At 35.4% G+C, this 13,766-nt stretch overlaps 1 protein-coding gene across 5 annotated transcripts in view; it reads left to right on the top strand.

The window, feature by feature from the left end:
* GRM8 (glutamate metabotropic receptor 8) overlaps positions 1-1,332 on the top strand; it is a 332,411-nt gene extending 331,079 nt beyond the window's left edge. For all 5 annotated transcript variants that reach the window (XM_064656189.1, XM_064656185.1, XM_064656186.1 and 2 more), the window contains one exon: positions 766-1,332. In XM_064656189.1, coding sequence (XP_064512259.1) covers positions 766-815 — 50 coding nt within the window. In that variant the 3' untranslated portion in view covers positions 816-1,332. The remainder of the gene's footprint in view (positions 1-765) is intronic.
* Positions 1,333-13,766: the final 12,434 nt, after the last annotated feature.

The following is a 13,766-nucleotide window of genomic DNA, read 5'->3' as shown; positions in this document are numbered from 1 at the left end:
GTGATATCACGTAAGTCATATTTTTTATAGCATATTTTTAATATTTTTATAGCAAAAGGATAAGACGTAAGGGCTAGAACCTCACACAGACTTTCATTAAAAAATCAGTGTTTCATGTTAACGATAGTAAAGATGTTGAACTTTCTCAACATATTGTCTCTTTCTGAACAAGGGGTATCAGCTTTGCTCGAAAGAAGACATGATCGGCTGACCATCAGTATAAGGAAACCATCCTTCTCTCCAGATAATGGGTGCTGTAGGGACTACCTACTCAGTTTCACTAATTTGGAGAGATGTTTCCTAGATTAGTCTTTGCTCCTTTCAAGAAACATAAGGCTTCTTCTAGATGGACAAACCACCGCTAGCTGCAAACTTGTCTTTAACCAGTAGAAGAGAAAGAGAATTCCAATCTCTAAAGTAAAAACTATCAAAATAATACTAGATGTTGAAATTCTGTTGTGGGTATGCTGAAACCACTCATCATTATTCCTCTCTATTGACCTCTGCTTGCACAAGTCATTAACAAAATAAGTTGTTATCAAGGGCACAGAACTTGAGATCCAATTTAATCACCATTTCTATACATTCTTAAATATTCTTACTTTATTCCATGAATATAGACCATATTGTTAGGAAATATAGCAGGACACTGTCTGAGTTCAAATGCTAAGTATGTTTTTTTTTCCTTCTCTCTTGATTCTAAAAATCCTGAACTTTTTTGTTGTTGTTGTTGTTTTTTTTATTTTATTTTATTTTTATTTGCAGCCTCCTCTACCAAGACAACTTATGTCAGTTACAGCAATCAGGCAAACTGAGCAGGGATGAAATTTACTGGAAGATCTGCAGGATTGGATCTTGCAAACATAGACTTTACCACTACCAGAATTCAGTCCTGAAAATGTCAGTAGACTACATTCAAATAAATAGTCAGTCTCCTAAAGAACAAGGATTAAACAAGAGGCAAAAGGCAAAAAGAGACAGGGGAAGGAAAAGTCCAGTTTTATAACATAGAGGCAGAGTGTCAAGCTTCTGAACTGTTCACTCACAAAAGGAAGCAAATCACAAAAGGAAAACAAATGTTAGCTTGTGAAAAAAAATGCTGTTGAAATAAATCATGTCTGATGTTATATTTGTAAGTACTTTTTTGTGACTGTGACAATTTCCTTTCCTGTCCTACATTGTTCAACTCGTAAAAGAAGATGAGTTTGTTTCTTGTGACGGCTGACTGAATTAAGTCCTGGGTTATGCTAAAATAAATGCAATGGTCAACGCATGCTAATTTTTATACAAAATAATTTATTTCTAATAATAAAGGAATGTTTTGCAAATGTTGAGACTTGTTTTGTTGCAGTTTTAAGGGAAAAAAAGTCTTTACACTGTTGTCTATTGTTTGTTTAGAATGTGCAGTAAAGGTGGGTGTACAAATAAAATAATAATCATGGCATCAGAAGAATGCAGTGTAAACTCTAAGCATGTGTGTGTGTGTGTGTGTGTGTGTGTGTGCACCCGTGTGTGTACGTACGTGCATGCCTGTCTGCATGTGTGTGTGTGTGTACTCAGCAGTGTGTGAATTTATTTGTTCAAAGCTTTGTGACTATATTTTCTAATGGAAGGATTTTTTCTCCCTTCTCACCCTCAAAGTAAGTGCATTTTATATGTTTGTAAAGTAAAGGAGTCCTGATGGTAATTATTTTGTATCATTGTATTATATTTTCGAGTCTCCACTAATAATTTGGATCTTTTTCATTTCTGGAACTTACAGTTTGTAAGACTTTATGACAGCCAGACTGGATTAAGCTGAAAGCCTATTCAGCCTAATATCCTGTCTCTGACAGGGGAATGTAGTAGTTGCATATCTCAATAAAGGTGACTTTGAAATAACAAAAGAGAAATCAATGGAGAATTTGGAAAGCAGAAGTCTAGTGAATATATGTACTATTGCCTTATAAACACCTACAAATCAAAGAAATAAATGTCCACCTACAATCTTCACATCTTCTAACTCCCATGATTGCATGAGCATTAGAAATTATTATGCAAAGAGAAAGAGAAATTCATATAGATATCTATCATGTTAATAAACCCGTCTAAAGAATTTAAAAAAGACAGCTAGGAACTGTCCACTTTGTTACTATACCTGTGATGTTCTTTAAGACTTTTTCGCTCCGTACAGTACTTAACATTCGTCAAGTTGATGGGTCTTCACATTCAGCTGATTATTAAATGTTATGTCTCCTGACATAGCCTGGATGGCTCCTCGTGCTTTTATCCTCACAGCAGCTGTATTTTTATAACATATCTTAAGGGAGCTGTAGTGGGTCCTAAATTACATGAATGAAAGTTGAAGTATCTGAAACTGAATCTCTTTCTATTGCAATGTCAATATTTAAACTAAAACACAGTCAGCAACCTCATGACAGTGTTTCCATTTTCAAAATATTTGATAAAACATTCTTAGTTTTCCCCAGAAATTAAGTGTCTGAAGCATTATCTGATGATTGCTTTGGCATAGTGGGTTTTTTTGTGTTTGTCTGTTTGATATTTTGTGTGAAATTTCCTTTTTTGACTATGCCACAAGCACATCAAAGCCAAACCTATAAACTAACATATGCTTACTTCTAAGCATATAGGTAATGCAGGTAATGCAGTGAGACCTGCAAAAAAAAAAAAAAAAAAAAAGTCATAAATAAAGCAATTCTAGTTCTGTTTTGTTAGCTAATATCTCAAAAAAATTAAGTTTTCATGTAAAAATGGATTGATGTTTCAACAAGACAGACTTTCATGTCTAGGATGGATTTCCAAAAAGACAAGAGAACCTGTTTTATCTGAAAAACAATATTTTAAAATCTTTGAAAAGTTTAATTTTCAATCCAGAAGAAAAACAGTTTTAAATATTTTGAAATATCTATACATGATAACTGCAGCGTAACAATATACACTTGAAAAAGCAGTATATGAGAATTACCTTTAAAACACATTTCATATGCCCGTAAACATATTTTTATACATATAAAGTATATGATATATAAATATCTTCCAGTTTTACAGTAGTCCAAGAAAATATTATTCTGAAAAGATTTACCAAGACCAATATACAACTTTTTTTTGGTTGAACAGTAGGTTAGAAATGCAAATTATTCTATGCATTTTCTATATAATTCTATCAAAAACATGGAGTATATTAAGACTGTAAGTCCCACTGGTATTAACATAACTAATCAGATAAATGAGCATGAGAATTAGAGAACATCACTCTTCTACAAATTTCGCTTTGATAGTGTAGTTATGTACAGTTTATGCAATTGCATGGAATGGTCCACTCAGATTTCACAGACATTCAGTAGCTAAGATCTTGAAGTTTAATAACTAACTGTTTTGTGGGCACAGTAACTTTTTTCCATCTAAAATTGTAAAAAGTCTTTATTGTACAAACTTAGGCTTTAGCTCCAATCATGGAGAAAGAGACTATTCAATTGCTATTACTAATCATTTTAATGTGATCATGCTGAAGCAACTCCATCAAGAAACACAACTTCATTTTACTGACATCAGAAATAAGTCCTTAATGTTGTTTTGTGTCTGCAGGATAGATACAATGAGATCTGAATGACTCTGTGCATCAAGTCAATGAACCAGAAATTAAACAGAACTTATAGACAGTACCTTAACTGTTCTGCAGAAAGGGTAATGAGGCACTTCGTCAAAAATCTCCTTTTCCAGAAATGCCTAAATAACAATTTTCACAGAAAGGTTTTTAACTAACACCATTACCTCTCTTCCAATTAATAGATAATTTTTATTACTAAACAAGGAAAGAAGTTAAGTATTCTTAACAGATCCAGTTCATAAATCTATTGCATTAGAAGACAACTTGCTCCTTTATGCATCTACTTAAAGGCAGAATATCAAAGCAGAAGACATAGACTAGTGGATGAAGCAGCAACTTTTGGTTTGAAAATGCACATAAATGAACGAGCGTATTTCACCACCCCATCAGCCCTTAAATCAAATGACATCACTACACTTTTAAATAATTTATGTGCCATGTGGCAAATTCAGAAATTACACATGCATCTACAATTTCTGGTAAAATTTTAAGAGCAAAATACAGTGACAGAAGAGATAAGCATTACTTTTCCTAGTTTCAGTAGTAACTGATCTAATAGCACCTTTAGTACTTGTCATACTGCAATTAATTTCATCCAGAAAACAAAATTTCATGTTTTATATGCATGTTGCATTTGCTGTGGATTATTAGCTCCTGCAATCAAAATGTGAAATGGTCTTTTTCTCAGTAAGAAATCATTTCTTTCAGACTTTGTCCTGAAATTTCAGTAGCTAATAGGAGACTGAGGTATATGTATCACTAGTCCTTGTTATGTTCCTGGAAAAGTAAATTATTGTGATTAATGGGATATAGCAAATACAAGAAAGAACATATCTGCCAACTGCATCCTATACTTCTGAATATATGTAAGTTGTATTGCCTCCTTTTAGCTTCCTACTTAGCTTAAAATTTACCATCTTACATGGTTTAAATTTACTAGTAAGATCATGAGAACGGCAAAATACATTTGGTGGAAATAATCTGTTGCATCTGTGCAACAAAAACAAGCTGGCTGATGAGAAAGACAAATTCATCTGGAACCATTTTGGTTATGATAAAGGAAATTGGAAACCTTAGTAATGACTCTATTAAGTTTTATCAGGAAATGAACTACAAATTAGGAGTGTGCTCCGCTTGTTTGTGAAATCTTAAGAAGATTTTCAAAGTTTGTAAAAGGTTACTGTAGATTTTTTTGTACATTTCACGTTTTTTTTATGACTATAAATTCTTCCGTCACATTGCAACACTAAACTAATGGAGTGCAATACTTTTTGTCATTTGACGTTACAGTATGATAAGAGGTGGTTAGCTTTAGGTCCCAGAAACTTAATATTTTTAGTGGTGCAACAACAGGGAAGAGAAAACAGTAGTGTCCCCCAAAGCTAAAACAATGTCAGAAGTACAGTAGGATGCACAATATCCTGAATGATAAAGAAAGCCTCTGTTTCCATTACACAAATAACTTGACTCTTGGTAGAAACACAGCAGTGTGACATGAAAAGCAAGGTAGTATGAAAAGAAAAATAAAAGAGCAGTGACAGAATCACAATACCTGAAACCCTCTGAAAGCAGCACAAAATGTTGAAAAGTTACGCTATTGAAGCACTGTGTCAGCTCCAAAGGGTACACACTGAGTTCTGTCAAGGGCACGTGCCATCCCCAGAGTGTGTGTTAATCTTACATATTCCACAGAACTGCAGTGAGAAAACACGACAAAATAATCAATGGGAGCCATCAGAGTTCAGGTTGAATGAGGCAGCAATAAGAACATTCAGTCATTTTTCTTTGAAATTCAAGAAAATATGATGATGTCCAAGAAATACACACAACTTCCACAAAGACCTGCACATACAAGTGTTTTATCATTTTATTCACAATGCTGTGATCAAAGGTTGCAACATAACATAACAAATAAGACAGTACCTGTCTTTCTGCAAATGAATTAGCTCCTTCTCTTCTGTTAATGACTAATTCAGTGCTGAGATTTCAGAAAAACTCTGGGGCTTTCCTGGCCTGTCATAACTAAGTCTGAGAGGGAACTGGACATTATTTTCCAAAATAAAGATTTCCTGTAAAATTGAAATTTTCTATCTTAAAATAACTCTGAATTTCCAGATCATCAATATATTAAACATATCCAACTGAGTATACCCAACAGCTTTAACTACTTTCTGTTAGAATTGTGCCAGGGTTTTTTTCTTTGTTGGTTAAAAATAGAAGAAACACACAACCAAAAACACACACACTGGTCAGTACAAGCATTACAGAGTGTCTTGTTAGCACAGGGTCATCTAATATCTGCAACACTGCAAATGCACTAACTTCATCATGATCCCAAAGGAAGGAAAACTTAAATTACATGGCTGGTATCACTTCCTGGTTGATGCACATGTGTCTTGGAGGCTCTTTGAATAACTGACAAGCCAAAGGTTAGCATTATTCTGCAAAATTTTTCTGCAAGTTTGATGTCATTAAGAATTACCATCTATAATGCTAGTTTGAAAGCCTTCCTTTTGTTTCCTGTTTACCTGATACAGCATGTGCTCTGTTTCTGGAAGCCTATTGTACTCCCCAAGTAGGCTGCAGTGTCTTTATTGTGTGATCATTATCACATCAATATCAAAGTACAACCTTTCAGAAAATAAACTAGTCTTATTTCATTTATAAGTTTTTTTTTTCCTAATCTTGCTAGAGAGTTGATGAACTTTCCAATAGATATGGTTTGATTTGACTGGTTACAATCTTTCCTTGATACAGCTTCTAGTAGTTCTCTTGTACTCCCTGTAGAGCTCTTTATCCAACTACTGACTTCGGTATCATGGAAGAAAACGTATCAATGGAGTAAATACATGGCAAAAAAAGGATAAATATGAGGAATAAGAGCATGAAAGCTCCTTAAAGGAAGTAAGACAACTCCAGAAAACATTCCTGGTTAGAGAGACTACTGATTGCTTTCTTTTGGGGAATGGAATAACCATATCTAAAGACAGATTCCACAGGCTGCTGCTGGAAGTCTGCCTCAGTGGCTGTTTTCTTGGAAAATCTTAATATTGATTTAAGACTTTGAATTCTCTCTATATTTTTAGTAGAATTTTAATTAAAAAAAAAAGAGAGTGAACAGGTGAAAACGAATGTTGGAGATGCATATGATATATTGAACTTATTGAACTTATGGGGACTTGTTAGTAAGTCTGCATCAGATGAACCTATCCATACTTCTATTTATCTGTCCATTTCTTTACATATCTCACATACTGTAGACTGTAAAGACTAAATCTCAGTATTGCTTTTCTACTCTTTTTAAATCAGATACACAGTTCTTATAGTGTTCATAGTTCTGAGAGGATACAGAGTTGTAAATATAAATATTTGTATATTCTGCCCTAGCTCCACATAGTTTTTCATCACAAGCGATAAACATTTCTAAAAGCAATGTTGTTTATTTCTTCATTTCTATAGTTCTTACACTTATCTGAAAATGCAGAACAAGTTGCAATCATTTTGATATAGCTGTTATCATTTCTTGTGAGAGCTTTCATCCTTTGTCACCATCTGCAGTGTGATGTTGAACAAGGAATGACAGAAAGATTAGTTTTATATGAAATTCAGGATATTTTTCACTGAATGATAGCTATGAAGCACACAATTTGCAAGATAAAATAATGATAATATTATTATTTCAAATGCCAGACTGATGGTACTTTATAAATTACCGCCTAAAGCATTGAAAGTTTAGGACAGATGCCTTGAAACTGTGTTCTAGAGGTAGTTTCAAATGTCAGTGTTTCAGAAACTGTTTCTTCACTTAAGAAAAATGAGCTGTTACTTCAAGAAACAGACTACATATAAAACTAGAAAAGAAAGGAACAACAGCACTGGCAACAACAACATAAATATTATAGATGAAAGAAAGGAACCACTTGTTTTCTTAGAAAGTTTGATTAATTCAGTGAATTTTATAGTTATGTGTATTGCTTTGCCAAGAAAACAGAAATGAGACAGTATAGGTAATATGCTCATGAAAAGTAATCACACCATGCTTTCTGCTTGTTCTACCTACAGAGCAGAGCTACACGTACTTCAAGTCCTATGACTTCTTCCATGGTGTTTTTTTCTTGAAAGAATCATTATCCTTTTGTAATAAGCCTCCTTAAAATACATCATGCTTTGCTTTCAGGAAAAAGGAGGGTCAGCCATTCATAGGTGGATGACCTCTTTTTAATGAATCCTGTGTGTCCACTTCAAGGAAATAATACTGCCAAAGCAGCTGCTTGCACTTTTTCCATCACTGGATCCTACTGTATACCTCTTAGCACCAAGACATCTGACACAGTTCCTGACCTATGTTTGATGAGATTGTGCTTGAAAGCCAGGTTTGCCCTAAGCAGGACTAATGACAGTAGAATGTTTTTTGTGGCAGGAAAACATTACTGAAACTATTCCCCATCTGGGTGAATTTCCTATAGATATGAAGTCAGGGATCAAAGCAAGAGCTTTTCTGGAGAGCAAGAAGTGTACTGTCAGCTTTCCTGCATGATACAATGGAGTTGAGCTACCAGCTGCCAGGGCCAAAGGGCTGGTGTGCTACTGATGCAAATGAGACTCGCAGCTCTCTGCCATGGGGAAGCAACACAATTCATGCAAAAAAATTTGCATAACATGGGACTTGCAACACATCCTAACCCAGGATGTAGATGTTATTGTTTATCCGGTAAAGTGACAGTAACTGGTAGATCGTGTTTTTTCTTTCAATTAGATAATGACATTTCCAAGAAACAAGCCCCTCCGACCTCACAGGGGACTTTATGAAGTTAATTTTACAATAAATGAACTCACAGTTACTTGTAGACATTAAACTGAAGAGAGTGGTATCAAGTAATTTTCGAGGTTCCAAAATATCTTCACTCATAGCTGTTTTCCACTGAATGCTGAATTTGACAACAGATATGTAGTACACAGCCAGGATTGTAATTTTTCATGGGGCAGACTGGGTTAGGCTTTCAGAAAGGAAGTCAAAACCTTAAAAGTGTAGATTGACTGACATACCATGTGTGAGACACTGGATTATAATATTAATTATTGTCTCGGAACAACTCAAGTGTAGGGCTGGGGGGGAGGGACTGGTCAAGTTTCACAGAGGTGAGATGATGCCCTATCCCATACTCCAGCCCCTTGGAGTCTCCTTGGGCAAACTCTGGGCATCTGTGCATCAAAACAGCCCAGGAGCACTGCCCTACACCACACACCCTGCAGACCCAAATGCATCCCCAGATTGGTTGGCACAATGCAAGTCACGCCTGGGGGCGGGGGTTTGGCCACCAGGGACCAAAGCACATAAAGCAGCATCATATCCTCCCCATGCTTGTTTGAACCCTACCATCTTTCTGGACTCCTGTACCTGGATCTGTGCTGGGTCTAGGGGTGCTAGCAATAATTTTCTTTTTCCTCTCTCTTTCTTTTCTTCTTCTTCTTCTTCTCCTAATCTCCTTATTTAATATTTTGGGTAACTTAAAACCAGATGGGTTGGATTTTACTGAGATGTATGGGCTAGCATGTGCTAAGTCATTGCTTTGTGGAATGCTTTATTTTGGTTGAATATTGCCCTTAAACGCTGGCCAAGTTCCCTTATTTTCTAAAGTTTACTAGTAAAAGTACCTCCTGAGAAAATGTGTGCAGTGTTTCTCATTTGTGCTCTCTATTTATGTTTTAAAAGAACTGAGGGCTCTTCTAATGAGTTTGACAGGTGAATTTTTGGAGCCTTGCATATTTTTAAAGTAAAACTCCTTCAATAAGCTCGTAGCTTGGAGCCTGGGGTCTTACACCAGTTATCCCTGGTTTCTATTCAAATATAAAATGCAAATAACAATGTGCTGACATACAAAGAGATCAAAGTATTCAGTCAACCAGATCTTTGCTGAAAAAATAAGTGAATCTACAGAGGTACTATTCCTGCACAGAAAAAAAACGTCACCAAAAAAACCCACAGAAAGTGTTCTGCAGTAAGATAAAACAAATTATCCAACATTCTGTGAAAATAAATTAGGATATCCTACAAAGAATTGCTGGCTGTTGGCATTTTGTACGTGATAATTTCCATATTTTATTTAAAATACTGCTGAACCTGATGAATATTTTAATTACAATAAAATCGTAACCTTTTTTTCTACTATAGTTCTACTCCTTACCTAAAAACTTTTAGCTTATGACAGCAAGTAGACACTAATAGAAACCCAGGACACAGGCAGAAGTCGATCCATGTGAAACTGAAAATTTTTAGACAGGTACTTCCCTGTTTATAAAGGTCAAGTTAAATTAGCAGGTGCAAGTCAGCCCTCAGAGACCTCCAACAGAAGATGAGTGTAGCAATATCAGAAGCTGGTGCTTGTTTTTTATATGAGAGTCTCCATCAACACTTCAAAATATTTGGTTCTGGCAATTAGTCCCCAGTCTGCATGCTCAGAAGCTGGCCCAAGAACATAAATCCATATAATCTGTTCTACGAAATACAGTCTATAAGAAGTTTAAGAAGGTCATCAAATACTGCATGCACTGTTCATACCATTTAAATACAACATCATTTATCTTTTTGAACTAGGTTCTCATGGTTGGAATACTGTAGCAGGATGATATATTCTAATTATTATCATTTAAGAATTTGCAAGCTGTGTAAGAACATTAGTTTGTATTTCATCAGCAGTATCTGACAAAGGTATTTTGGCTCATAGGACGTATATCCAGAGGAGCACAACTGGTGAATCATCCTTAAAGATAATGGTAGCAGTACTGAGACTCACAGATCATTTGTCATTGTTCAGCACTGCTGTAATTCGTCAATTTTGAGACAGTTTTTGAGGATAATCTGGGATTTTACTTGATTTTGGAAGCATTTTTTCATTCTCCAAACTACTGGTTACACCACCAGCCTGCAACTAAGATGCATCCAGCTTGTAAAACCCACTGTGTGTAATTCACAGAAAACAGGAAAGAAGTGATTGGCAAACATGAGTTCCACGTTGTAACAGTGCTATCTGTTTAACTCGCCTATGATCAGAAACGCTGAGAGAACCCAAGATTAAAGAATTTCTCCAAAGAAATGCTATATGGTTGGTCTAAAGGTGTCTGCCTGCCTGCCTGGCCGTTGTTTAGGACAACCTAGACTTGTCAGGCCAGAGTGATCTATATGCAACAGACACTGACTAATTGACCTTGTCATAGTAGCCTATGTTTTGATGGTGTAACCCACTATCTTTTAACGATAATATGCATCTCAGATTTGCAGGTGTACTCAGTACAGCCAAAGTCTAATAGATTTGAGGCTTAGGAACTGAAGGCTTTTCATCCTTCAGGAACTTACTTCTGTTCAGAGCTGTAGTGTCCCTCAGGGAGCCATTCAATGTAATGGTTTTTGAATGGCTTCAGTGATTTTGCTTTAATAGTAATACCCACTAGGCTGCTCCCAGCCCTTCAGGTTTTTTCCATGAGAAATCTCTAACTGACATCTGCTTGAAGTTTGCTTTTTTTTTTTAGTTTTTTGTTATTTCTAGAAGCTAAGAAAAGTCGAATTTTTTTATTCTGTGAATATGTGTAACCATGTGGTTCTGTATCACACTTAAGGCTGATGAGCTAATGTCTATAATTTAGTGTAGAAGCCACTATGACATTTCTGGACATTTCTGTGCATGTACAATGTATGGCTGATGGTAGTTTTTGATTATGATTTACTGAGAAGTCTTCTATAGATAGGAATATGCTTTTCAGAATGTAGTAAGCTTTATCATTTATGAAAAACCATAAGCACTAGATTATTCTCACTGTGAAGTTAATCAAAGATTTTCTGTAAGATATTGTTGTATCTAAAAGTTGAGGGCATCTAGTTCTCCCTGAAACATCCAGGAGGCTACAAATTTAACAGGAAGGTTGTAATTTCTAGGTCACTAAATTATCACTGTCTAAAAAAATAAACCTGGCTATTACAATAGCTTGCCTGCTGCATCCAATTCCTGATCTGATATTTTCTGGGAAATAGGAAGAGATTGAATAGCTGAGAGCTGTGATGGAGGTTATGACTTGGGCACGGTGCCTGGTACCTGTAGCAGCGCCACAGAGCTGTGTTATTTTGAGGTAAATGCACAAAGCAATTTAGGTGTTACAATGCTGCACTCAAAGGATCAGCTTCAAAATTAAAATCCACTAAAACGTGTTTCAAACCAGCCTATAACTTGTTTTTAAATGGCCCTGAACTGGAGTGAAGCTCTTCATTGACCACAAACTGAAGCCAAACCAGCAGCATTTCTCCAGAATTACAGTTCAGCTAAAATCATGATGATCCCAAGGGCAGATGTTTTGGATGTTTTCTTTGTGTGTATATATACTTCTGTGCACATATGGATTTACAAGGGCCTTGAAGGTGAGTCTTCCTGCATTTCTCACCTGGCCTTTGTTCTTCATTCTCTACTTCAGAACTCTCTCCCCAGCCTCAGGCTCAGGGAGCAGTTTCTCTGCTGTTCATCAATCCTGATAACGGACACAGGGAGAGGGGTGGGAGGAAAGGGACTGGGCCAAATGGTGCCCATTGTCTGCACTTAAGAAAAGTTGAAAGCTAACCTTTGCTCTACTGTAGAACTCCTTGCAGTTTTAGTTGTAGGACTTTCCAGTAGGCCTGATTTGAAGGAATTTAAAGTTAATGAATCACCTGATGAGCTATTTATTACCTGAAATTAAAATAAATGGTAGCAAGTTCCAGTACATATGAATTTCTACAAGAACTGCCCTCCAAAAACTCAGGTCTATATGTTGGTTTGGCCCAAAGACACCTGGTTGTGTAATGCACAGTCTCAGGACTAGACACCCAGGTTTACAAACGCTGTCCTGGATTCACACAATCCTGAGCACATGAAGAATAGATCATAAAACCTTTTCAACCTCAGGTCCTAATAACACAAACCAGGTCTTGTTTCTTGGATCAAAAAATAAAAAAACCAAAAAGAACATGCGATATCCTATTTCTTCAACGTGAGTGAAATTATCTGGGATGTGAAAATTCAATATTCTAAGCAGGCCAGTCTTGTCCATATAAAACGTTTGATACCCCTTGAAAGACATTCTCTGAGAAGTCTTCAAGACAACATTTTGTGGCAGTTTTGAACATTTTTTAAACTATTTGTCACCAAATATTTATTTATTCTTATAAACTAACTGAAGTGTCTGAATCTAGTATTGACTATATTTACCACACAATATCAGGAGATAGATTTTATGTAAGAAAACAGTAGTGAACAGAGTGGGAAAGTGTAGAAGCAATAACATATTATATTTAATGGAATGACTGAAGAAATAAATGAGGGATTTATATACTGAAAAGATAGCTTTCTGGAGAGTTCATATGATTCTAGGGTTATATCAGAAAAAATTTAGAAGATCCTTATTTGGACAAAGCTAAGATCTTTTACTGATAAATGTCCAAAGAAATTTTAGTTAGATAATCCTCTCTCCTGCAAAGTACCTACGGTTGTGTAGCAAAAAAACTGTCATTAGGACCAGCAAGTCCTAATGCAGAAAGAGCATGGAAGCATGCATCTCTAAAGCTTCTTGACATCTTCCTTGAGGAAACCTTTCTGATAATCAAAGATTTTCGTAGACATTCCTTTATCAACATTGTGTTTGTAATGTGTAACAAATGAACTAGTTAAGCAGCACAAATCCTACCAAGAAGCTGTAAAATAGTGTTTTAGTTAACTCTCCAATAGTTTCACTTTTTCAGTTACACTGACAAAATTGAAATATTTTTCAGTAAAAATAGGTACTTGTAGACTGAGATGCATCCAGAGAGCAAATCTTTTGGAGAAGACAGATATTTCCATAATGAATACAGTTATCTTTAATATATACCTAACTTCTCTGCAAAAAAAAATTCTCTTTGGAACAGAATAAAATAATTCTTTCAGTAAATGGAGTAATTTAAGGATAAGGAAATTATATTATAATTAAGATGAATGATGAAATGATGGCTAAGAATATATAGCTAGTGAAACATAGATAAGAGAGTCTTAAACTTGACAAGTATTTTGATTATAGAAGAAAAATACAAAGATTAATTCAATTAGCAGTCCTACAACATATGTTAAAGTATCACAACTGTGTTTACAATGAATATCTAAAG

This window comes from Pseudopipra pipra, chromosome 5 (assembly GCF_036250125.1).
Source record: "Pseudopipra pipra isolate bDixPip1 chromosome 5, bDixPip1.hap1, whole genome shotgun sequence".
In the NCBI taxonomy this organism is placed as follows: domain Eukaryota; kingdom Metazoa; phylum Chordata; class Aves; order Passeriformes; family Pipridae; genus Pseudopipra; species Pseudopipra pipra.
Note: the sequence above shows the minus strand (reverse complement) of the source record. Positions and strands in the feature narration are given on the sequence as shown.